The sequence below is a fragment of the Rhipicephalus sanguineus genome, chromosome 9, assembly GCF_013339695.2.
Source record: "Rhipicephalus sanguineus isolate Rsan-2018 chromosome 9, BIME_Rsan_1.4, whole genome shotgun sequence".
Classification (NCBI taxonomy): Eukaryota; Metazoa; Arthropoda; class Arachnida; order Ixodida; family Ixodidae; genus Rhipicephalus; species Rhipicephalus sanguineus.
This window is the reverse complement of record NC_051184.2, coordinates 17217461-17245049: the sequence shown is the minus strand read 5'-3', so window position 1 is coordinate 17245049 and position 27589 is coordinate 17217461. Positions and strand designations below refer to the sequence as shown.

The window sequence follows — 27589 nt, the reverse complement described above, 5'->3', positions numbered from 1 at the left end:
TTTAATTCCATGCATTCCCCACAATGGTTGCAAGGTATCAGCGTATGGGCAACCGCTGTTGAAACATTATGTGCCGAACGCAGTCCTTCAGAGCACTGCTTTTAGCATTTTTCAGTAAAGTATGACGTGCTTCGATTCTGCAGTGCCAAGTCGGTTTCTCATATTAAGGCAAAAGTGTCAAGCACCTGACTCGACTAAGCACCTGCGGGCAAGGACGTTGAGTGTAGTTGCTTCTTGATATGTCTATGGCCAAGAGTGAGATCGTGCAAACCATCTGGCTTTCTGAACGTTCAACTGCCATTTCATGATTAGCTGGGTAGCATGCCCTATGCCACTGATGTTTGCTCACGAAAAAGTGGTGTATGGCAAACATTAGGAGAATGGGATGGTTGGGCGGTGTCACACGAGGATTTGGCTAGACATAGCAGGCTTTGATACTAGAGCTCATCAGTGGTTCGTCATAATTATGCAACATTTTCTTAGTAACCTATATTCCCCCACTGGACAGTGTCAGAACCTTTAGCTGTGCAGTTAAACAGCCGGAGTGCCATGCTGGTTTTCTGTAACACGAGCTTGCAGTACAAACGCAAGATTGTCACTCACCTGCTCACAGAATGTCTGTCCTCCCAACTGTCCACTTTCATCACCCCTGGCATGGCTGCCATTCAACTGGCATCTGCAGCAGGCAACACAGGGAATTGCTGATGCCCATTAATCAGAATCTCAAGATTAATATGTCATGATATCAGGGCTGTTCAAATAGAGAAAATTTTGAAGCCGGCGTGAGTATTACAGAAAAATGACATTAGAATATTGAATTGAATACAGATTATTTCTGATTTTTAAAGCAAAGTGAGGTATAAAGCTTGTGTGTAATTTGCCTTGCAACGTAATTCTTATATGTGTTATTTGTTGCCAATATGACATAATGTCAACTGCAAAGCTTGTAAATCAGAACCAAAGAAAAGTAGTCATACCTGGTTCACAGTAACTGTGACAGTAATGAAACAATAGAGCATCATGTCATTAGATACACCTAGTAGAATTAAACGCTTGTTGGAGGAGCTAAATATAATACAACACACGCTTGACGAGGAAATCAAGCAGAATTTATGGTGCTTGCATTTCATACTAATCCATTGCATGATTTTCCCACTCATTACTGTGAAACTTAAAACTTATCAACTCTATAAATATTAGTACTGAAAGAAACCATATAAGCATGATTTGTATGTAGTAACCAAGGGCCAATATATCCTGGTAAGGGAGCTTTGTAGCGCTAATGCCCCTCCATCTTCGTTATCCAACCACAGATAACATAGCTCAGCATTGGCACAAATTTTCCTTGCCATGCGCTATCACTTGCACCATTAAAATGGTTGCATACAGCTTGCTACATGATAACAAAGTTCGAATTAAAACAGTTATGCTGCGTAATATTTGTCACAGGACCATTTCCTAAGTCTAATGTGCAAAAACACACTGGAGGAAGCAAGCAAGCTTTCAAACACCGGAGCATCGGCCAGTGACATACTTCTGTATATGAAGAGCATTTCACTGCAATGCTACATGCTTGAACTTGTTGCCTATGGTAAAACAAATATAATGGGTATTGTTAACTGGTAGGCTTCCAAGAAAAGTGCAATATCAAAACATGGCTCGTATGTTATATTTATACTATAGCTGAAATACAAACATTATGTCGGATTGCAATAGTGTCGATTAGCTAGGAAATGGAGTTGCCTTCAAATTTTAATGACACCATAGCTGAATGACTTTTGGTGAGGCCTATGCTGTATGAGCTGTTTCACCTAGCTAAGACATGAAAAATTCAATTTCTCTATTTAGTGCATGAACACCACATTTCTTTTGGTTTCAGCATTTGGAAGAATAATTTATTTTCCACTGAATTTATCAGTAGCGTGTTTATATGGCAAAAAAACAAAAATTCAGCCAATTCCACACCATGAAAACCATCGGACACAGCAAAGCTGTAAGTGCCTGAGTGTGTGATTGGCTAGCTAAATCACATGGTGTCGTAAATTTGCTGCAAGAATTGAAATGCATGCACTTGAACATTTTGAGCATCATCATCATCACCATAATTTCGTTTTATTTATCTATGTATGCACTGGTCACATCTGGTCACCCTCTGGTCACATCACCTGCGTGATGCCTACTACTAATTACGATAACACAGTAACTGTTTTGTAATTCTTGCAGTGAGGCTTCAGTCAATGCAAATAATGCTAAGAGCACGTAAGCAGCTTCAGCCTTGCAGTCCATCCCCCCCCAATTCCCCCAGAAACACTGCAGTCTTTCTCAGTAGTAAGTGAAATGAAATGGGTCCCAATAGTCCACCTCCAACTACGGTGTTCAACGAGCACATTGCTCTGCAAAGCGCCAGCTAAGGACAGCACAAGTCAGAGAAGAATGAAAGAAAGCTCATGTATACTATTAAAAAAATAATAAAAATACGCACTAGTGGTGCGCAGATTGAGGTGGCGCGCGTTGTCCTGTGTCCATCTTTTCTTGTGTGCCGTGTTATTCGCGCCCCCTTTTCATCATGCAGATGGAGGAAACAGCAGAGCTGTTGGTGTTCCCTTCCTCCCCACCCTCACTTCTCCCTCCCACCCCCTTGCTTATTACACCTGGCGACAACTTTCTGTGGCAGCACAGCCAAAGCTACGTGGGCGGAGCTTCTGCACATGTGTTACTACGCCAAGTAGTCCGTTTGCATGCGATTGTTTACAGGCGCTGGAAAACGGGAAATTGACACCAGGAAAGCCAGAAAACTAGAAATAGCAAAAAACAAAAATCTTTCGCAGGATAAGTTTTCTTACTTACAATGCAAAAAGTCTTGAAAACAATACCTATTTCTTTTTTTAATGTTTTCTTTTATGCTATGTAGTCTAGAAAAGTTAGACTTCCCGGACTACTTGCAGCAGCGTAGTAAAAAAGTGTGCGCTTCGGTTCCGTAGCCTTGGCTGTGCTGCCACAGAAAGTTGTCGCGAGTTATACACTATACAAGATTATGCTATGCTTTACCTTCTCCCCTCCTCACATCCCTTTCCCATTCCTTGCTATACTATACTACACAAGACTATGCTGTGCTTTACCTCTCCTCTCCTCACCCTCACTTCGCTTTCCCACTCCTTTGCTATACTGTACTATCGCGCTTTGTATGAGCTACATCACGCGAGCGCGTGGCCGAGCGCTCTGCAAGGTGGCACAGAGGCGCCGATCATGGCATATTTTTGAGTTATCGGGAGAGAGTTTGGCTGCTCGTGCGAGTGCGCATCGCCCCCACTTGCTTGCTTTCATCCTCGAAGTTATCATTTTCGAAGCCGATATCACCACAGGGCTAAACGAGGGTGAGGGTGAAAGCAACTGGAGGCAATGTGCGCTTGCAGGGACAGCCAAACTCTCTCATGATAACTCGAAAATATGCCATGATCGGCGCCACTGTACAACCTTGCAGCGCACTTGGCCACACGCTCGCGTGATGTAGCTCATACTGAGCACGATAGTACTATACAAGACTTTTATGATTTACTCTCTCCGCTCCCCCTTTCCCCCCTCCTCACCCTCTGCCACCCCTTGCTTAATTACTACACTATATAAGACTATGCTATGCTTTACTTTCTCCCCTCATTACTTCCCTTTCCCACCCCCTTGCTATGCAAGACTATGCTGTGCTTTACCTCTCCTCACCCTCACTTCGCTTTCCCACCCCTTTGCTATACTGTACTATGCAAGACTATGTTATGATTTACTCTCTCCGCTCCTCCTTTTCCTCCTCCTCACCCTCAAATCCCTCTGCCACCCTTTGCTTAATTACTACACTATATAAGACTATGCTATGCTTTATTTTCTCCCCTCCTTACTTCCCTTTCCTACCCCCTTGCTATACTACTGGGCACTGAGGCCCACCACTGGAGACGCAGGGCGCTGCAATCGCTGTGATGTGCAGGGTTGCATCACGTGATCTCACCTCGCTCTGGCGAAGGGAAGCGGACTGTTGAATGCCTTGTTTTTAATCGCGATTTCTAGGCGTTCTTCCTTTTGAACAGCACTCTTTTGCTCTCACTTTATGTCTACGGAACCCTAGAGGCTACACAATCCGGAAAAGTGCAGTAAATGTTACCGAAGGCCTGGTACTTTTCTATTCCGTGCCACAGAGCGCTACGTACGCGAAGGAGCCAGGCGTGAGCTTTCACTTATACCCCGCTTTGCAAGAGCATGATGCTGCTGTCACCTGTCTTTTTTTTATTGTTACTTCTAGCCCATAGGGTTAAAATGGACATTGATCACGAATGCTCACACAAAAACAAGACGTTTCTGCTCCCGCACGGGAGCCTTGTTCACAACGATAAATGAATGCTCAGACAGTCCGGTTATGTCTGTTTTAAAATATGACGTGCGTAGCAACATGCATGCACTTGTGGGAAGTAGCCGTCATTACATCTAAGCCTGTGCGCCGTTGTCCGGATTGTCAGAGATTCAAGATTAAGCTGAGAAGTCCAGTTATTTTATCTCTCCATTATTTTTGCCCTATTCCAGTCTATTTCGTGGCCAGTTGCTTCTGCTTGCTCGGCCACTACTGTTTGATGAAACCTTCTTTCTTGCATATCATACATGTGCTGCTTGAATCTTTGCTGAAAGTTACCTGTCTCGCCGATGAAACTTCCACCCCAGTCTGCGTAACCCTCACCCCCCCCCTCGGGTGTCCATCTTAATTGTCCTCATGTCACACTGATTCTAACAGCAGCAGCGACGTGTCATACTGCTTATCAATGAAGCTGTAAAGGCTGGACGCTGGTATTTTAGCTGAAACATAACATTGCTGTTTAGACCACGGTAAGGCACACCGCGTAGCAAGCTCATTCAAGAGCGCAAAGTAATACAGCCAGCTGGCACATGGTGCATATTCTATCGCAATCGAGCCCTATCGGGACCGTATTTTTCGATTGCGATTGACTCCTTTGTAGAAGCTGGAGAACTGAGTCAATCATAGAAAATTTGCATCCCTATGTGGCTCGATGGCGATCGAAAGTGCACCGTGGGACAACCGTAGAAAATTTGCGCAATAAGGAGCAACAGGTAAATATTAAGACCTTGCCACAGAGAAACTTGTGCTCATGTGAAATGTTATGTGTCTACAGCTCCGAACGAGGCACGGGCGCGTGCGTATGACTCTCTTGTGTTTGCCTCCAATCATATCAGAAAGGTTGCGGCTGCGTGCAGCTCTAAGCATGCTTGGTTGCTCTCCACAAAATGGAGAATCCGCTTGCGTTGTGCTTCATAGAGATATGTGTGCTAAACAGTAATGTAAATGTGCGCATGCTTGTCGTGTCAGCCGTGGCCCGTTTTTAGATGCTAACATACATTGAATGAAGTTGCATGGTTGCACGCATTTCCTGGAGCAAAAATATGTGTATTAGACGCAAGCACGCGCTAAAGCTCATTTGATGCTTCAATTCGGCACAAGATGGTTTGTAACCTTCTACGAAAGCAGTGCGCTCGTCACCCATGGCTTCCATGTATACGCGGCCATAGCAGACGACGTCGGCAGTCAGGGTGTTGTCTAAGCCATTATGAGGAGCGTAATATTTTTTTCAGAGCAAGTATTTATCACTCCGTATGGTCAGTGACGAAGCCACCACAGTATTCTACTGATTTCGTCGAAGGGAAGTGCAATGAGAATAATAAGAGATGCGAAAGCGGCTGAGCGGGAGAGGGCTGGCGGAGCAATCCAACCTTGCACGTCACAGGGATGCCTCCGCATGGTGGCGCCACGGTATGTCCTCGCGCCCAATACTGTACAAGACTATGCTGTGCTTTACCTCTCCTCACCCTCACTTCGCTTTCCCACCCCTTTGCTATACTGTACTATGCAAGACTATGTTATGATTTACTCTCTCTGCTCCTCCTTTCCCTCACTTTCCTCTGCCACCTCTTGCTTACTACACTATACAAGACTATGCTATGCTTTACTCTCTCCCTTCCTCCTTTTCCTCCTCCTCACTTTCACTTCGAACCCACCCATTGCTATCTAAACAAGACTATGATATGTTTACCCCCCCCCCCCTCACTTCCTTTTCCCACCCCTTGCTGTGATTACTGTACATGGCTATGCTATGCTTCACACTCGCCTCCTCCTTACCCTCACTTCCCTTTCCCACTTCCTTGCTATACTATACTATAATATTACAAGGCTCCAACGCGTTGCTAGGCGACGCGAGATGCCATATAAGGCTGAGGCCGTTCGTTATGGTGACAGTTTTGTGTGCACAATCAAGAGCTTTTCCAATCTTAAACAGCACGCCAATCGTGTAGACTGTCTTGTGCAGCTGGCATGTTTTCGATCTCTACGTAGCTGCTCTTATCGCCAGGAAGGCGGCGGTCGCCCAGAAATAGCGTGTCAGTCTATAATGCAGTGCGGAAGGCAGCAGTTCCTCGGCTTTCCTTCCCTTCGAACATTTCCTGCGTGCAATCGGTTTGCACAAACAGCTCAATGTAGCAGCTTTCGAGTGGGCGAAAAGCGAAGCCGTCGGGGATCGGCCCCGGCAGTTGGTTGCAATGGCCATACGCCACATTGGTTATATCGCCTGGCGATGTTTCAACAGAAGTTTGAAGACGAAAAACAGAGAGAGGATTGGAGGGAGCGAGCTGACAACACAGCAAAATGGGCTTGAACGCCACGCCTCAATAAGCGCCCCTCTCCCCTCCTGCCCACAAACCGCGGTCAATCTGGGAATGTCAACAAATGGCTCCGACGTGCTCTGCCTATCAATCAGCGCCCAGGCCCTGTCTGTCAGGCGCCTTCACAAAAGTATCGAGTTTTTTCGCCCAGGCTCTGTCTGTCAGGCGCCTTCACAAAAATATCGAGTTTTTCCACCCTCTTTTTCCTTGCTGAACGCCAATATGGCGCTGAGAACAGAAGACACCCACATAGACGCATACTTTTTCCTTTTCATTTTTAGCAAACGGGAAAGGTCGGTCTGCTGAACGACGTGTAACGATTTCGTCTGCTCGTCAACATTGCGGAAACAGCAGGAAAGTGTCGGTATGTTTGCGGTCCTCCCAGACCACAAACACGCCAAATCGCGTGATTATGTGCTATGACACGAACGAAAAGGGGCGCCCTGAGCGCCGTTATAGTAATTGCGGTCCCACGCGTGTATATACACACTTTTTCTTCATTTATTTATTATTCCTGAGAGTTCTCGAGCGTGAAGCTGTCAGACCCGCGGGCTTTCGTCAGTGCACAATTTCGGTTTCGCGATCGGCCGAGCGCGCAAGGAATGTTGCAATTAAAGCCAAGCCGAGACGAAGCGCTAGCTTTCATTCCGGTTTTGATTAAACTGGAGCGGTTCGCCGTTATCGTGCGCTGCGCCAACTCCGCTAACGAGCTGTTCGCGATTGAAACAGGTTAGGGAAATAAACAGCGCCGCTCATAAACTTTCTCAAACTTCCCACACGGCCTTGACACCCCCCCCCCCCTTTCTACATGCTTCCCACCACACACGTGCGCAAAGAATAAATAACGGGAACGTCACTTGCACAACTGCATGATTCATTTCCTTTGAAACACAGATTTTAGCCTTTGCGTTTTACTGCAGTTAATTTCAACGTATACAGATGCATAGGCGTGCGTACGGGAGGGGGGGGGGGCGCTGCGATGAATCATTTCTTCCCCCTTCGCTATTCTTGGCACTTCTTTGCGCTGGATCTTTCGCTTGTAGCCCCGTAGCCAGGGGGAATGCCGGGGGCACGGGCCCCGACCCGAAATTCTGATTGAGCGGGGTGTTTTACAGAAAATAAATAATAAAAATAGGTGTTTTTCTAAAATAGTCCAGGCCTCCAGCAAGTGGCCCCCACCCCGAAAAAAATTCCTGGCTACGGGCCTGTGGAGAAGCCTGCGCACGCCTTGGCGGTCTGGTTCCGCCTTCTGACGTTGTTGCGAAGATGTCTCCAGAAGTCGTAATGTCGGGACCCGCCGCCGTCTGAAAATATTTCGAGACGCCGCGCAAACGCGTGCGGAAATCCTAAAGGAATCCCGAATGGAGCACTCTGTCTGCGTCTCGGGTAGAAGAAGCCCTTATCGCGACCAACAGGTGCGCTAAAAAGAAACAGCCTCGCAGCGGCGCAAGAGAAAGAAACTTTGGGTCGAGATAACGGTTCTTGTCGGGCTGACCCGTTTCCATGCAGCGGCGTTTCTCGCTTGCGAATTAGTCTGGGTGCTGCCGTATTCGTCCGACGTATGTACTTTTGTTTGCAGACGACACGAGGGAGAGCAAACGGACGAAGGAACGTGACGGCGGTTTCGTCCGCACGCTGTGCCTTTTTATGTTCAAACTGCCAAGCCCCCCCCCCCCCCCCCCCCCACAACAGATCTCACAAGAACCCCCCGGCTTTTTCAGGCGTGCCAGTCGTTTGGGACACTAAAGAGAAAAAAGTTTTTTCTCGTATTAGTAAATTACTCTTTCACGATACCAAAAACGCCGTGCTTGCTGTGCGAAGACGCTTGGTAAGGGAGAAAACGCGCGAAAACAAAATGCGCGTGAACACGCCACCTTGAAGTTCCCGAACCAGTCGCCGTGACGTCATAGATCTTGACGGCGTCTACTAGGGCCTACGTAGCACCTAGTCGGTGAAAAAACGGAGTGCATTGTCTTCTGAGGGGAGATTTGTGGACCTTCGTTGAGTCACTGAGGCTAAAATAAAAAAAAAACAATAAAAAAAGCATAATTCCGTGACGCCAGCATCGGAAATTTCGGCGGGAAACTTACAATAAACCTTCGACATTTATTTTCTCATCTGTTAATAAACCTCTGGTGGTGAAATTAACGACGCTAGAGTTTTCAGAGTATAATTTATCAGTCTGAACTTTACTGTTTCATTTTAGTGTTCCTTTAAAGTAAGAGGGAGGGGGGAATTAAGAATGTACCTGCCTCTCTTTTGAATGATGACGAGCGATACATACTCCTTTCCCTCTTGTGCCCTCCTTTCCCCTGTTACATACACACCCATGAACACTCATAGTCAATTCGGTAAAAAGAGTGTGTACTGTATCTTAAAAAGAGAACTATTTACTGAACTTGGCGAGCTTCAATAATTTTTATGCAGCTCCTCTCCTGACGGGACTAATTACGAGACCTTGAAATCCGTGACCGCATACCGCCGTTCACCGGACGTTAGTGTTCCGGCGCGAAATTCAAGGAAAAAGAAAAGTGAACTTTGATCACTAGTTTCTCTTCCAAAAATCAACCTTATGTGATGGTCCATCGAGTCGCTGACGGCTTCTGGTGGCACCATGACTCTTACTCAGAGACGCCTCCCTGTGGTCTCGAGAATGCCATCTAACCATCTCGTGCATGGGTGGCCCCGTTTTCTCCTACCTTCCATTTCAGCTTACATTTTCGCTCTATTTGACTGGTTGTACGCATGACACGACTAAGGTACGAAGTTTCTGCTTCGGGACCTTTGCTTTGAAGGAGAGTTCAGGATTGATCTCTCTTACGACCGATATGTTTGTTCGTTTGACAGTCCACGGGGTTTTCGAAAATCTACGCCAGCCACTATAGCTCAAAATAATCTAAACTTGTTATCGTTAATATGTTCGCAAGGTCCACGACTCTCGCCCATGCATCAGCACAGCAGAAACCCAGCTCTTACCGCGGAGTAAAAGGCGTTTTCGAGGGACGGTCCTGTTACCGCTCCAGGAGGAACAGATAGAAGGCAAAGGTGACGCATGAGAAGTAATCGTGGCTCGTATCAGGGCCGTATGTGTGCATTCTGCAAGCTCCACAGATCCTCCAAGGTGCGTATGTGGGCGTTGCAGAAAGCTTTAACGGAGGGGCAGAAGGTGTTATCTGAATGCCAGCAATCGCTTCTTGCAGTAAAAGGCCAGGGGTGGGACAGAGAGATATACGTCGAACGGAATGTAATACACGGCCAGCCCACGTTCACGAACAATCTTCCCACGACAAGACTGATATGAGAAACGTGTTCTAGGCCTTGGAGCACGAACACTGACAGGATCAGGTTAAGGGAGTACTGAAACGATTTTGAGGCATCGGAAATGGGACATTTTTTTCGTTTACTTTGCATGCAGTATGTGTTAACGGTCTCCACACACGGAAACCAGAAAACACGTATATAAATGATTTTAGTTTTATTTTCACGTTTTCGTCGCCCAGCACCAGTAAGCCGGCCGCACCGCAATGGACCTTCTCATGACGATTCAACGCAGTTGGCTGGGTTTGCGAATTGCGTACCGCACGCTGCTAAAATCGCTGTTTACGTGCACCACGCGCAACCGCAGCTGATCTGCTAATACGTTGCTGTCTCCACGTGACTTAGCCCTGCGTTCCGAGGCACCACGATACTCGTTTTAGGATTCACATTAGTGTTTTTATATAGAGCAACAATAGGAACATTTTTATAAAAGTTCGGGTCAGTACTACTTTAATAACAGCCAATTTCTTCAAAAGACAGTGTTGCCTTACACAGAACCTTCATATAATGACAGCGCGAAAGACTGAACAAGCGCTGACCCGTCTCTCAGTGCTTGTCCTGTCTGTCCCTTCTTTTGCGCTGCACTTATGCAAGAATGTTCGAGTGACCAACTAGTCCGTATTTCTAACTAGGTTTAACAAAGCCTGCGCCTGGGATAAACAGACGGGCTGCGAAGTTTTCCTCCAGCGCACGCGGTAGCCATGTTTTTGCCGCGTTCACTGCCCCTCTTCAAGGTTCGCGTCTCTCTCAAAGGTAACAAAAATTAAAGTCCCGTGAATTCCTCTCGTAAAAAAAAAAAATAAAACGCTCGAGGTCCCCGCTTTCTGACGGGCGGATATTTTCACGAAGGAATATCGCTCAACTTGCGCGCAATCGTGTTTCGGCGGCGTTCTCGATCGGGCACGCTCGTACCAGGAAACATTTGCGCAGCCGAGACGTTTTTTGGCCGCGGTACAAGAATGCAACCTCGTTTGCTCTTCGGGCTATGGTCGACGTGCCTCCTCGCGAGACGGTCGCACGGCCGATGTTGCGAGGATGCGTCGATCGACAGGTGTGACGTTCATTCGTCACCCCACGCTCTGTATCCACCACGGTGGTCTAGGGGTTATGGTGCTCGACCCGAAGGTTGCGGGATCGAATCCCGGCCGCATTTTCGATGGAGGCGAAAAAGCTTGAAGCCCGTGTGCTTAGCTTGAGATGCACGTTAAAGAACACCAGGGAGTCAAAATTTCCGGAGCCCTCCACCACGGCGTCCCTCATGATCATATCGTGGTTTTGGGACGTAAAACCCCAACAATTACTATTATATTATGCCACGCCCAGTGTTAAAGGGACACTAAAGTGAAACAATAAATTAGTTTAGCCTAATAAATTATACTATGAAAACTCTAGTGTCGTTAATTTCGCCACCATATGTTCACCAATAGATGAGAAAGTCAGTGTCAAAAGTTTCACTTTTAAATGTCACGCCGAAACCTCCAATGCTGACCACACATATTTCGAAGTGTTTCTTCATATTTCGGTCACATTCGCTCAACGAAATTCCCGAAACGTGGCATGTTAAGTCTCAGGCTTCCTCAGAAGGTAATGTACTTCGTTTATACCAGTTAGCAACTGCGTAGGCCCTAGTAGACGCCGTCAAAATCTATGACGTCACGGCGAGTAGTGCGAGAACTTCAAGGTGGCGTCGCCACCTGCATTTTGTTCTCACGCGTTGTCTCGTTTAACGAGCGTCTTCTCGCAGCAAGAGTGGTGTCCCTGGTATCGTGAAACAGTAATTTACTAATACGATCGAGAAAAGTCGTTTTTCTCTTTAACTCGGCTGTCGTCACATTTGAGAGAATGCGTTCTAAGGGATCCCCCAACTACAGAGCCAACTAAGAGCCAACTTCATTCAGCACACGGAGTGCTGCCGTCTGCTCCACATGCAGCAACTACAGCTACGATATGTGTGATGGTTGCCTACGGGCGGGTCTGCTGTTGCGATGAAGCGGGCGAGATTCTTCGGGGGTTCGCCCGATCGTGCGCGCCTACGAACTATGGTAAGCCGAAGAATAAAAAGTTAAAGGAAATAAAGCGACGCGTGAGAATTCCGCCGGCTGCATGGTTACAGCGAAAAACGCGGAAGTGTCACAGCCAGAAGAAAACGCGATTGTTCAAGGCGGCGGCGTCGTCAGCGGGAATCGGCAGTCGTGACACCTTTCCTTTCTCCGCGGCTCAAATGTGTGTCAGCTTAGGCAGCCAGCAATGATCGATGGACTGGTCGTATCTAGCTGGGAGAACCGAAATAACTTGTCAAAAAGCCACGCCAAAAAGCCGGGCGAAGCAGTGCGTTACACGATTTTATTAAGGTTGTTGCTTCCCAATCCATATTACGTGACGCAAAGAGAGCTCACTGGAGTGTTCTCAAAATGGATATCGCGTACGCGCAAGCATTTGGGATTTAATTCACAATTCTATTCGTGCACAAACTCTGTTTCGCGGTTGCGCGACTCCAGTTCCTCGAGCAAGTTCCACAGCCGAGCCAAAGCGCTAGCCAATCTCAAATTCCAAACTTTTCCGGGATCTGATTAGCGATTCGTGCCAGGGGCGTAGCCAAGGGGGGGGTTGGGGGGGTTCAAAGCCCCCCCGAAATTTTTCAGTTTTGCTTGCGTACATAGGCATGCACACATACAAACGCACGCACGAACATACATAAAGTATGGTTGAACCCCCCCCGAAAAAAAATTTCTGGCTACGCCTCTGATTCGTGCGTAGGAAACTTCGTAAGACGGGCTGTCGCCGACCCATCGTGAATCGCCGGTGACAAATGGGCCGTCCAAAGACAAACAGCTGTTCTTGCCGAATAAAAAGAAAATAATAATAAAAAACGCGGTTCTGGCTTGGTTCGAAGCGTGCAGGCAACCGCCGACCGAAATATCTACGTAGAGCAACTGCCACATCGTACCTGTGCCACCGTATCTTAGCAGCGCGATGAGGGACGACTCTTACCGAAGTACGAAAATCCGAACCCGACGAATGCTTGCCTGATGTCGTCAGCGCTGACTCTGGCGCGCACAAACAGACACACGGAGGAAAGGTATGACAGACGGGGAGATAAAGAGGAATTGATGCGTTTCCCCAAAGTAGCGGCGCACGAACTGAACAGAATGCTAGAAAGAAGCTAGGAAAAAAAAAAATCGGAGGTGGCGGAAGCAAAAAAGGCGGCGGGCGCGCCGCCCCCACCGCCACTCACGGCTAGCGAGGAAGGAGCTACGCGATCGTAGGCACACAGCGCGGACGGGTTGGCGGGGTGCCCCCCCTCCATACATGGCACACTCGTGTGGGGGCCACCGCCAGCACGTTACAAAACGAACGGGCGCAGCAGCGAGACGTGGCTTTCACCGAGAGAGAAATCAGGACAGATCGCCGTCAGGCTTCGGGTTGCGGGCATACGCGACACTCGATCCTAACCTGCAGTGTCACCGGGCTTCGGAACAAACACACACGAACCCCGAGACAACCGCCGCCAAGTCAAGCGCGTCCGCTGCACGGATGAATGCTGTTTCTGAACGCGCCTCGCGAACCAACCCACCTGTGGTGCGTCGCTTGCCTAGAGCCAGCCTAGGCCGGGAATTCTTCGGGCGATGATAGCACACAATGTCGGCTCGCCGCCGCCGGACAGGTGCATCGGCGAACGACGACGTTTCGGCGCACACTTCAGAACGGGGCTGGTACTCCTTTTTGCTGTCCGCTGGGCACGTTTAGCTTCTTCAACAGGGTGATGTCAGCGACGACAAACGGTTGAGAAACAACGGCACAGCAGCAAGCAGCACGCACACACGGAAACTGGCCCGCACCGAACGGCCCCTTGCGATGTCGGACAATCCGCTCGACGAGGTCGACTCGGGCCGATGAGACGGTGTAGCTGGAAGCGAAGGCGAATCGACGACCAGGTTGTCGCTGCCTGACACACGAAAACTTTTAGCAATTACGCAGCGGCAACATCGGCTGCGGCATTTTCGCGACGGGCGACGCCGCGCTCCGGAGCATCGGTATGCAGGCAGGTACGCGTAGAACGAGAAGCAGCAAACGAAAGATATAAAAAAATGCACAGAAAAAAAGAAACGCGCCAACTCCACCAACGCGCGCTCGCCCAGCGCGCTCACGCACAAAACGCACGCACCTCCACAAAAGGAGGAGGAGGCGCGGCAGCCAGCGGCCCCTGTTGGCGGAAGTTGGAGAATAAAAAAAAAGCAAACAAAAGTATTTGTTATCACGTGACCAAACTCAATGTTTCCAGACTGGCAGTCGCGTAATCGCTGGAAGCAGCCGCTGGGTTTTCGATACACTAGAACTGTCTGTAGTTTTCGACGAAAGCACGTCTGCTGCTGCAAATGCCGTGCAGGTGAGGAACTCCAGAGCGCGAATTCATAAACTTGTACTTAACATTGAAAACTGAACTGACGTGTACGCCGCCCACACGAAACAAAAGCTACTTTTAGATTGCACTTTAGTTATCGGAATACCAGGAATTATTTAGCTTCCTATCGATAGATGGCGCGACAAATTGTAAGTGCAAAACTTATTGTGCAAATTATGCACGTTTTTTTTTAGGGTGAGGGAGCGCTGGGCTAGGCCGAAGCGTCGCGACAGGATACGATTGGTGAAATCTATGAGCTGGGCTGTCCGCAGCTAGGCTTGACCCCAATACTGGTCCCAAATCTGGAACTACGCGCGAGTCAGCAGTAGGAACGAACTGTGCTCGATTCATTATTTAGCGTTATCTCTCTCTCTCTTCCATGCGACTCTCCCAACCGCCTTCGGCGTGCCACGCCGCTTTACGCTGTCGTGTGTCAATACCATCATTTCTTTTTTTTTTGCCTCGTACTGTGAATCGCGCGACGTCGAAGAACCTTTCCCGCCTATCAGTGTTTGGTCCCTCTCTTGGGAGTGTGTAATTAAACACTTAACCTTCTTTGCAGCTAGACGAAATAACGAGAAAGTCGGCCTGGCCGCGTTTTTAGGGGTCGATGTCGTCTGCCAATCGGTTGCTTGGCTTTTTGTCTTTATTACGTTTTCTTCAACCTTCGGCGCTTATAAAAAAAATAATAAAATTGGTGTCGCGCCTACTTAAGGTGACGCGTTGTATGACGCGCTGACTCTGCTTGAGGCCGAGTATGGTGGCTTGAGCGAAGATCTAATTCATGGGTTAATTCGAAATTCAGTCGTGGTTTAATTTGTATTCCCATCAACGCGTCCCGCGTGCTCAGAGGCCAGTGACCTTTCGACGGCATGTTGTTGGTTTCATATAATTGTTTTGATTGATTACTATAATGAATTAATACTTTTAATAATATCCTTAGACGTATGAACGATGAGATAAAAAAAGCTCATGCATGTTAAATTTATTTACCTTCATTATGCCGTTGACGCGAATTTTTTCCGCTGTTTTAGATCTTTGTCACAAAAAACCGTACTGTCTTCATTTTACGGTAAACATGAAGCCCCCTTGAAAACATACTTTTTAGAAAAAAAAAAAAACAAGAAGAAGGAAGATGATAACCTGAATCGCAGATGTGGCCAATCCCCCAGCATGGGTGTGTGCCAAAGTTATAGGATCTACTCTACTCTACTCTACCCGCCACGGTGTTCTATACTCTACTCTACTTTTGTCACCTATAACACAGCACCCGCCACGGTGGTCTAGTGGTTATGGCATTCGACTGCTGACCCGAAGGTCGCGGGATCGAATCCCGTTCATTGCCTATAAATATTTATTTATTTGATACTGTCAACCCAGTTCATGGGATAATTACAGGGAGGGTAACGTACGTAATGTTCATATACACAAAGGATAACATTATAAGTATATGGCTCCGTGTTTTCGGATAAATTCGATGAACACTCGCCGGTAAAATCTTTGACACTTCAGATTTATCCGATAAACTCCGATTTTGAAAGGACATTTTCAATGTTCAAAGGGCATTTTCAAAGCTAATAATCATCAATCGGAAGGAGTGCACCTCCATCAGCGGCAGCAACATCGTAAAATATGCTCGCGTCTATTACAACAAGCTTTCAGGTTGTAATACGGACAAACGTAGGTGTTATTCAAGTATTTGTGCCTGTATGTATATATGTTTGTGCGTTCAAACTTTACATACATCTACGTGCACTTAGTGTGTTCGCATGTTTTCGTGTTCATTCATCTAAGATTTCGGAGCATTGAGAACAATAATAATATTAGACCCTTTATCTTTCATCAAGAAGATGAGGGAAGCTGGAAGAAAAAAGCTGAGCAGCAGCTTGACTTGTTCCTGCCGACCCCCCCCCCTCAAAAAAAAAAAAAAAAGTACACTTCGGCGAGTTTTACAGCAGTGCACATCAGCAGCCTTATTAACACGGTAAATGAACAGGAAGTGAGCAAAAATGAAAGGATGGAGAAACAATATTATCAGTAACAATGCAACGCATTTTTATTGGAAGTAAAATTAACAAGAACACATTGCAACAACTTATAATGCAAAATTAAACACCGAATTTCGGAGAATTGGAGATTTACGTGGAATAAACTCCGTTAAACGCCGAATTTCCTCTCGAAAATAAACTGCGAAGGACACCCTCCGAATTTCAAGAAAAATAAACTCCGAAAACACGGTGCCCTAATTATAAGTAATATACAAATTCATTTACCCTATTGGTAATTAACAATAGAAATACAAAGACCAAGGCACAGTCATATTACAATGAAAATCAACAATAAAATGCTCATACCAAAATTCAATATACATCATTACAATAAATAGAAATCTAATGCATTTTCAAGGTCGGCAGATCTACATCATTGCTTACGACTGCATCAGGCACTGCTCCACATTTCAGTTGTGTGCGGAAAGAAGAAGATACGAAAGGCATCAGTGCTCGTTACGCACGGCTTGATAGCTCTGCTATTGTTTGTACGAACACTTCTTCCTGGAGGTTGTAATATAAATCCTTGTTTACATTTGTTCGCCCACTCATGATGTTAGAAAGAAATTTCAGCCAGTGTTTCGTCTGCGTTTTAATATAAGGCTGAATTCGCAAGTTAATTGGGGTAACACTGTTTGTGACAAGCTTCCTTCGCCGTGATGATTGGCTGCGACATTTTTAGCGTAAGCAAATAAGTTCGCGGCCGTTTACAGCGCGTGCAGTAATTGCTGAGCATAACCAAATCGGTGCCGACGTATTTTCGGAGGATGAACATTCTGTACTTTTATCGTCCCGTAGACTTGAAAGAGCACTCTCTCACTCCGCATTGCATTACTCGAGTGCTTCGCGAACTAACGCAAACAAAGGCACATATTTATTGTTTTACTGCTTCGTGCGTGCGCGCTTGTGGTATCGATGACTCGCTTTCGAAAATGCCTGGGCAAACACACATACAGTCCCATTCGAGATGGAGATTGACCATCTGTAGAAACAAAGGGAGCACCTTCATGCGGCAGTTGTCGGGACATTTTAAACTCCATTTGCAAATCATTGTGCTCCCCGGACCAACTGCCTTTCACTCTTGTAACGGCGTACCGCGATACACTGCCTCTAAAAACAAATGGATCATATACAACACCTTGACTTAATCTTTTCGTTCCTGGACATGAAACACATTTCAAAGTTACTCTAATCGTAAACAGTAGATTAACTTAGGCATCATTTATTCTCTGAGGACAATTTTAATGGGTCATGACCCCGTCCATACGTCTTGCGACGTCACAGATCTCTCTCTTTTTTTTTGCTTGTTTTCGGTTTCTTTCTAAAACTCGTAGATATCTCATGAGGTTACGACCGGTAGGTGCGCGAACTTCAAGGCGGCGTCGCCACTGCGTCTTTCGTTCACGCGAGCGTTCTGGTTTACAGGCTTTTATGAAATTGTGGGAAGGCTTTTTTAAATGCGAAGCATTTCTTAGCGAACCTTTGGCACTTTGAGCATTTCTATCTATCTATCTATCTATCTATCTATCTATCTCCGCCTACTTCTGGGTGCTTTCATGATCGCCTCCTTAATCTGGTGGAGACCAAGATTGGCATGGGAGGGTAAGAGGATTTGACGAATATAACTGTCGGGTCATGACATGAATAACGTGAAAATCCTGTCGCGTACGTCATCGTCAAACCCTTTTTTCCAGACACGTGTGGCACATACCTGTTTACCACGGGCCGCGATGTACGGTACGCGCCACAGGTGATTTACAGTTTATATCTACCCAGGAACGGCGAGAACAGATGGTAATTTAAATGCGAGAGCGTTAAGAAAAGTCAACATTGGCAGCGTTGACCAGACGAATGGAAAGAAGAAAAATTAGGATCCCAGCAGGAATCGAACCCAAGCATTCTGCGTGGCAGTCAGGTATTCTACCACAGAGCCACGCCAGATCTAGATACTGCTTTGGAAAAACACCCTATGCAGGCCAATGTCGGTGCATCGTCAATCGTGGTTGTGGTGCTGGCTATCTAATTTTACAAGAGAGCAATAAACACTACATATGTAATACAGGCATCATATCAGATGTTGTTCCAGTGTTGGCTCCGCTTTTATAGCAGTCTAATAAACATTACATTTGTATTCCTATGATTCAGCAAGCTATATTGGAGCATTGCTTGACCCCGGAGGAATGCATTAACGAGAGTTACGTATGATATTCACATGGCTGCACCCTAAAGTGCACTTAATTTCGATAATACTGACGTATGTACTCTAACGTCAGGGCTGACGTTACGTCGCAGCCTGAGTTACCCTTCAAACGCCAGTGTTGTCGACATGCCTGGTAAGCTCACACAGCTACTACACTTACGAATACACGTCGATCCACCTCGTAACGCTTGGCTCAAAGCCATAAAACACAGCATAGAAGTACTCGCTGACTGCTTCGCATGAAACCGATTCCCACAACGCGTGGGATTTGCCGAATATTTTTATTGACCTTTTAAGATGATGTCATCTTTGACTTCTTCCACGCACATTCAGGAACAGGGTATACGATGTTAGATTTCTAATAATAATAATAATTGCTTTGGGTTTTACGTCCTAAAACCACGATATGATTATGAGAGACTCCGTAGTGGAGAGCTCCGGATTATTTCGACCGCCTGGTGTTCTTTAACAGGCGCCTAAATCCATGCTCACGGGCCTTCCTCTAGCATTTAGCCTCCATCGAAATGCAACCGCCGCGGCCGGGATTCGATCCCGCGACCTTCTGCTTAGCAGTCGAGTACCATAACCACTAGACCACCGTGGCGGGTGATGTTCGTTTTCTGTCAATAAACACAGGCCGCTCCGGAGGGCAGTGCATTCCAACAGAGCGTTTCACTAAGTCACTTGACTTCACTACCGTATTTACAAGCATGCCACAAGCACTTATAGCATGGACTAATGTTGGCTACCCACAGTTTTAACACAAACGCTGCCTTAAGTCAACCTTACACTCAATGATTCAGCTGTATGCGATGTACAGAGTTGGAATCTTGTTTCGTCAGTTCGTTAACGTAAGCGCTCAAATTTATCGGCAGTCCCATACATTTCTAAACGCAGAAGGCAGTGTAGGCTTTTCTTACGCGCAGAATTTGGACATTGTGCACTTGTATGTTTTGGAAATGAACATTTTGTGAAGTCACAAGGCCATTCGAAGGCAGAAGGACGAAGTTTAGGCAAATCCACCTCCAAACTATCCTTTTCACGATTGAGTACTACTTTTCATGTAGTTTCATTCTAAAAAAATATCTATACGCTATCCTGGTAACTTGTGAAATTTTGCTATGTTGTTGTATTCGCCGTCTTGTCTGTCGCGACTGACCCAGAAGGTTGCTACGATGGCAGTGTCCAGACCAATAAATAACCCTCCCTAAACTGCCATGGTTGCACCTCCTAGAGACACTATGTTGCGCTACAATTGCCTTTATAGTTTTTTTTAGGGGCGAAGCACCTTAGGGCTTCGGCGTGTCGGCGGGCATCGTCGTCTGCTGTCGCCGCGTGCATCGTCGTGTCCTGTACATTTGCTTGAACGCAAGAGAGGGCGCAACCGCCTCTGCGCTCGCCGTGTGGCGAGAGAGAGCGAATGGCGCGTTGACTATGGCACGGCCGGGCTAGACCGCACGCGCGCTTTAGCGCGCGCGTGTAGTCTAGCCCGGCCGTGACCATGGAAACGCTCTTTCTGCGATGAATACTGAACTACCAGCTCGCAAGGAACGAGAACGCGCCCTCGCCCGCGAGAGACAACGCCGGCGCAGGCAGCGTCTGCTAGCGAGTTTTTTTTATTGAAAAAAACCGACTGCTCGAGCTGCACAACCATTCAACGGCCACCCCGTATATATAGGCACTGGATCTTGACCTGCAATGTAGTGCCTGTGGGGGATTTCTCCTGTGCGCAGTTGAACAATTAAGATTTCTTTTTGTTGTAGGAAACTCAATGACAACGAATATAACGCCACCAGCGTTTTTTTTTCTTTGTGAAGCTCTAGTGCCCAAGAAAAAGTTGTTTTTAGTTAAAATACGTTTCTCATTTTGAAATCTTTTTTTAAAATAAAAAAAAAAACATTCTTAACTCGGTTTCTCTATCTCTCTCTTTTAACACGACAGTGTTCTATGCGGGAGTACAGCAAGGATGGACGCACCTCATTTCCGTCACGGAAGTGACGCCGATAAAAGGGCACGCGCGTAGCTCAAAGAAACTCAGAAACATACTTTCACTTAGTTAGCCGGCCACGGAATCCGACCTCAGGAAGGAGCCGGACGCGGTAACCACCACGCAACAAACGCTTTCTTTTTTTCTGTGTGGTCGCCCACACGCCATGTAGTACATGTTACCTTGTCCCGTTTGTTTGTAGTCAACCCAAATTGAAGTTCGCCTTACAGGCACAAAGGAAACACAGCTGACGACAACGACAGGCTGTGTATGCCTCGTTGCGCAGCTTGTCTGAAACGCTTGCATCAACGCATGCGGGGTGGATCATCACCGCAATTGCACACGGCGGTATTCCTTTTAGCGAACGAACCAACATAGCCCGCGTGCGGGCCATTGTCTCATCCTCGCTGCAGTCAAGGCCGCCTTTGCAAAGTACACAAACGTTGCTATTCTCTCTCTCCCGTCCTGTCAGCGTCCTCCACTACGTACATGATGTTTTGTTACCGCATACGCTATTGTGTCCTACGCGATGTATACCCGTGCTGCCGAGCCGCATCGCTACAGCAGAAGGCCGCCGCCGGCAAATGCGATGGAAGGCCGTAAAGCCGTAGCTGTCACGTGTACACGCAGCCAGCGTTCCGGGACCGTACGGCTGTTTTGGCAACGTTTGTGGACCTTATGGCTTCGCTGATTCTCCGTGCGCCCGCGACGGGCTTCGGAATTATTCTCTTTGACCTCTCGTCCTTTAGCACCGACTGCATTCGCTCGCGCGGAAAGGGTTGTACGCGTCGTTCGTGTTGGACACCACGCAGCAGGTCTTCCGCCGCGAAAGAATGCGTTTGCTTGTTCGACATCTACGTCTCCCTTTGTATAATAGTAATAATAATAATAATAATGATAATAATAATCAATCAATCAATCATTTATTTAACGTGCCCAGGAACAACCGTAAGGTCTTTGTGCTGGCGCACGCAAAAAAACAATAAAAATAAACAATACAATACAGACAGTTTTCAGAAATAAAAAGAGCAAAAACACGTGGAAAGAGAAATGAACACAAAAGGGGAGGAGTAAAATAAGACATCACGAGAAATATTGACGGGGCATAAAAAATTAGATTGCATATATACAACTATATGGAAAGACTGAGAAGGGAAGACTTTGTACATTGTGCCACACTATGTCAAAACAGTGCAAAGCTCGGATAAAAACAATGATTGTGGGCTATGAAAAACGTCAAGATCAAGAAAATTAACATTATAGGGACTTTGTATTCTGTGAACGGTAGAGTGTTGGAAGAAGCAGGCGGTTACATGAAACGGTCTGTTCTCTCTGGTTAACTTACGCGGAATTCGAAAATTTACACAATTGAGAAGTACAGGGCAGGATATGATACCGTGGACTAGCTTGTAAAGAAATAAGAGATCAGAGCGATTTCGCCGGCAGTGAAGTGATGGCAGTGATAATAATTCAGCAGTGCTTGAACGAGATCCAGAGTCATTTTTAGCAAAGCGATGGTTATATATGCTGAGGAATTTTTTCTGGACTCGTTCAATGGTGTTACCGCTGGATTGAGCAATGCCATTCCATATCACGGACGCATACTCAAGTTGCGGAAGACATATTGCCGTGTACAATTTGTGTAGGGCCATGGGAGACCTGAATTCTCGAGATATTCTACAAACACATCCGAGAGAACGAAGGCCCCGCATAGCAGCACGCTTAACGTGAGAAGAAAAGTTTAACGCGCTGTCAACAACAACACCAAGATCACTGATTTCATAAACCTTGCATAACGGCACAGAATTGACAGAGTATTGAAATGACACGCTAGATGTTTTGCGAGTGATAGACATGAATTTTGTCTTTGAGGTATTTAGAGAAAGGTTATTGCCGTTGCACCATTCGGAAAAAGAGCGCAAGTCTGACTGCAGCAAGCGACAGTCGTTAACTGAATGAATTTCCTTAAAAATCTTGATGTCATGGGCATACAAGAGGAAAGAAGAATTACGAATGGCAAAAGAAACATCATTAACGTAAATTAGAAATAGCAGTGGGCCTAATACCGACCCTTGAGGGACCCCACTATAGTCACTTTATACAAAGAAGACGTTTGGCCATTTACGGCAACATAACAATATCTATTGAGCAGATGATAATAATAATAATAATAATAATAATAATAATAATAATAATAATAATAATAATAATAATAATAATAATAATAATAATAATAATAATAATAATGGCATTCCTAATTCCAGCGTTGCTGCTGGAATTAGGAATGCCATTCCAGATCACAGATGCATACTCAAGTTGAGGAAGACATAGCGCTGTGTACAATTTTCGGAAGGGAACAGAAGAACGGAATTCTCTAGACATTCTGCAAACACAGCCTTGGGTGCGGAGACCCCGCAAAGCAACACGCTTAGCGTGAGCAGAAAAGTGTAAGGTGCTATCAAAAAGAATACCTAGATCATTGATCTCACATACCTTGCACAACGACACAGAATTGACAGAGTATTGAAATGACACGCTAGATGTTTTGCGAGTGATAGACATGAATTTTGTCTTTGAGGTATTTAGAGAAAGGTTATTGCCGTTGCACCATTCGGAAAAAGAGCGCAAGTCTGACTGCAGCAAGCGACAGTCGTTAACTGAATGAATTTCCTTAAATATCTTGATGTCATCGGCATACAAGAGGAAAGAAGAATTACGAATGGCAAAAGAAACATCATTAACGTAAATTAAAAATAGGAGTGGGCCTAATACCGACCCTTGAGGGACCCCACTAGTCACTTTATACAAAGAAGAGGTTTGGCCATTTACGGCAACATAACAAGATCTATTGAGCAGATAGCTGTGCAAGAGATTCACAATCGACAAGTCAACGTCAAAGTTCGCAAGTTTAACCATAATCAGTGTGTGGCTGACTACGTCAAAAGCCTTGCTCAGGTCACAGTAGATTACGTCAACCTGTCCTCTCTGAGAAATAGGTGTGGAGATCTGCGTCATGAAACTAGCAAGATTTGTGGTAGTTTGAGCGGCCAGCAAGAATACCATGTTGATTTGGAATCAATGAGTTTTCACACTAAAAGACAATATTTTGTGAAGAGCCAGTTCGAAGATCTTTGATGTGGCAATAATAATAATAATAATAATAATAATAATAATAATAATAATAATAATAATAATAATAATAATAATAATGATGATGTTCTTAATAACATTATTATTATTATTATATTATTATTATTATTATTATTATTATTATTATTATTATTATTATTATTATTATTATTATTATTATTATTATTATTATTATTATTATTATTTAAACACTGCATGTGAAAACGTTCTCACGAGGTTCCCTTTCATTCATGTGTCATGGGCCTTTATTCTGAATAAGTCTGTTATGCTTGTATTTGTTGCGGGAAAGAAATGTTGACTGATTTATTGATCAATTGCCATAAGTACAGGAATTTTATGCGAATTCCTCGGCATTGTGAGAATCGCGGATGCTCTGAAGTATACTGCGCGAGTATACTACCAGTGCTGAACTATATATACTACGCGAGACTGGGTTACGTCGATTTTTTTCCTTGTAAGAAGTGAATAACTGTTGAACATTCGATACGCCGCTCGTAATTGAGACGTTGGTAAATGCCCTTAAGCCGAACTATAAATAAACGCGATTTGAATTTGTGACATACATACCTTTATCATTCCCTTCGATGTCACAAGAGTTTCTCGCGTTTCGTCTCTGCGCTTCTCAAATGTCCGTGTGAGACGCAGTACAGACGGCAAGCCCGGAGAAAGAATAAGTATAGAGCAGGCGTCGTAGTTGGTGACGAAGTTATAAAATGCGCGGCCAAAAAGAGAACCGCCCACCCGGACTTAGGAACTCACACAGACATTTATTGGCGTACGCATGAGCCCGAAACTTAAAGATGGCTACTTGGTTCCTGGTCGAACGGGCTCGCTCGCATGCAGTTTTTCTTCTTGTTGGATGAGCGCGGGAAATTCAACGAAGTGATTGGCGGATACTTGCAATCACTTCGTTGAAATTCCCGTGCTCATCCTACAAGAAGAAAAATTCAACCAGCTCTGTTCGCGGACACTGATGAAAGAGCGAAGCTCGTGGCCTTCCCTTCGTCAGGCTATCGCATTTCTGTGTTTTGCAAGTCTTTCAGATACGTTGTATCACTGATCTTTATTAAACACTCTTTGTTAATTAAGCTTTGAGGTGGTAGTATATAGTTTTATTGCATCTTGGCCATACCACTCTTATACGCAGGTTTAAAGAGAAGCTTCAACTGTTGCCTTCTTCATCTTTAGTGGACCAGTGTTGAGTGGTGGGATTTACCCAATTTTTGTGGCACATACTCGTTGATGATCAGCGTTACCACGGCCCCGGACATGAAAGCCTCGACTATAAGAACAGCTTCGCTCTTAAAACTGCATGTGAGCGAGCTGCTCGTTCGACCAGTAACGAAGTAGCAATCTTTAAGTTCTTCACTCTAGACCACTTTGCACCCTTAAAGCGATATCAAGCTAGCAAAACACCCTTTTCCCTAACGCGAATTCACAAAAATGGGGGTATGTTTTGATCAGTCAATCACGTCCAGGATTCGGTTTCATATGGATGTGTGGTCATCTCTCGCAGGTGACAACGGCGCCCCGTCGTAATGTGAAATAGGCGAACGAAACCATTATCTGGCGAAAAAAAAAAAAAAAAAGAACTCGGCTCCCGGGCCTATACAGCAAATACTAACGGGAGATTCCTGGTCGCATGTAAAAAAGTACAGGCGGTGTTCCAGCGTCCTGGGAAGCCATGGACGCGCTTTGTAGAGCGATACTGGGCCAGTGGATATCGGCTCTACAGGTCCGGGAGTCGATTTTGATAACTAGTTCTTTTCGTCAGATATGTCGTTACGACAAGGCTCCGCGCGCTGCCACCGGCGAGGGATGTCCCCAAATCCTGTGAGCTCTTTAAATGTGGTGTATCTGCAGAGTCAGGACAGCATTCATCTCCAAAGGCCAAGCAGGCCATGCAGTAAACTCAAAACAGTGAAACCTATACTACAAGAATGGTATTCGTATTGCCACCGAAAACGGCTCGCAGAAATAACTTAATGTCGCCTTCACATTGGACGCACATACACTTGACTCAAGATTCCTTTACTGAAAGCGGAACCAATACTGGAGCGTTAGCAGCGCAGAGAACTTCTTATTGCTAATTATTTATTAATCACATGTCCGGCATTCGAGAAAAAAAATACATAATCATTTTCGCGAACTAACACTAGGGTCACTTCATGCACAATTATTCCCATGAGAACGTAGGCTAGCAGCCCTTAAGACGTATTTCGATTTTTTTTTTTTTTGTAAGACCACGAGTATTATGAACTGCGAAGGAAGGTCTTGCCCCTGATATCTTTTTCACATATACACTGAAGAATCATTGGAACAGGGTGTGTCGCTGGAGGGGTCTTGTCTTCTCGAAGGCAGCAACTGTCTACCTTAACGCGTGTGTCGCACCCTCTTTCCAAATCAAAGCAGAAGAATAGGAGGGGGCCATCTCCTCCTCCTAAGGTAGACAGTTACTGCCTTCGAGAAGGCAAGACTTTTTTTCTTAGAGCGTAACCCTTGAGGCGCATCACAGCCTTAGTTGCGTTTTCACCAGTTGCTTTTGTACCATAACTCACTCACTCACTCACTCACTCACTCACTCACTCACTCACTCACTCACTCACTCACTCACTCACTCACTCACTCACTCACTCACTCACTCACTCACTCACTCACTCACTCACTCACTCACTCACTCACTCACTCACTCACTCACTCACTCACGCGCTCGCTCGCTCACTCACTCACTCACTCACTCACTCACTCATTCGCTCGCTCGCTCGCTCGCTCACTCACTCACTCACTCACTCACTCACTCACTCACTCACTCACTCACTCACTCACTCACTCACTCACTTCTACAGACGTTTCTTTGCAATTTCAAGAAATAAATGTAAATTCGCGCAGGTAATCAATTAGTTCCAGAGCGCAGGCGCTCTCATTCAAATTCGTCGTCTGGCTCACGCAATGCGCGCTTCTCGCACGCAAGCAAGAAACGCAGCCTCACGTAACGTACTTTGCCCGTCAAGTACAACCGAAAGACGCCGATGGGAAACGTGACCGCGGGTGTGCGAATGAAGTTCGGCGGCACTCATACATTATTCGGAGGTTCCGGCTGCACTTTTAATCACCCGGGCGGACACCCGGTTTATAATGACGGATCGTCGTGAATTCGGATGTGCCTCTCTCACTTATCGTGTCTACACACACACACACACACACACACACACACACACACACACACACACACACACACACACACACACACACACACACACACACACACACACACACACACACACACACACACACACACGGGTCCTTTCCGGATGTCTATATATATGCATAGGGCGCAGACGTCGCCTCGGCGTATCAACTCTCACGCCTCCCAATGCACGCCGCATCGTGTTAACAATACATTACTGAAAGATAACGCGAGTGTATTCTACCCTATTACCTCTCAGGCGTGTAGCGAGAATGTTTAATTTTTTTTTCGTGTGGGGGTGGGGGTGGGGGTTCATCCACCCTCCATATAGACGCTTTTACTAAGACATATGAGGGCCGCCACCTTGGACTGTTAAACGAATGTTTTCATAATTTTGTATCTGGTGACGTGGATGGATTGACAAGGTCATAATCCCTCGAATGCACCAACCAAACTGTTTTCATGCGCATACGTCCACCATAGCACTGTCCATTTAATTTTAAAGATACAAGACGGCAAGGTTAACATCCCAATATATATATATATATATATATATATATATATATATATATATATATATATATATATATAT

General features: G+C 45.9%; 1 protein-coding gene across 4 annotated transcripts in view; it reads right to left on the bottom strand.

Moving 5' to 3' along the window:
* Positions 1–27589, bottom strand: part of LOC119404664 (epidermal growth factor receptor kinase substrate 8) — a 136342-nt gene that overhangs the window by 61379 nt on the left and 47374 nt on the right. The window contains exons 2-3 of one of the 4 annotated variants that reach the window (XM_049418963.1): positions 13598–13676; positions 604–676 (exon numbers count right to left, since the gene is read on the bottom strand). In XM_049418963.1, the coding sequence (XP_049274920.1) occupies positions 604–665 (62 nt within the window). In that variant the 5' untranslated portion in view covers positions 666–676; positions 13598–13676. Of the gene's footprint in view, positions 1–603; positions 677–13597; positions 14130–27589 lie in introns of those variants that run through there. The other 3 variants (XM_037671260.2, XM_037671262.2, XM_049418962.1) reach the window with 3 other exon arrangements.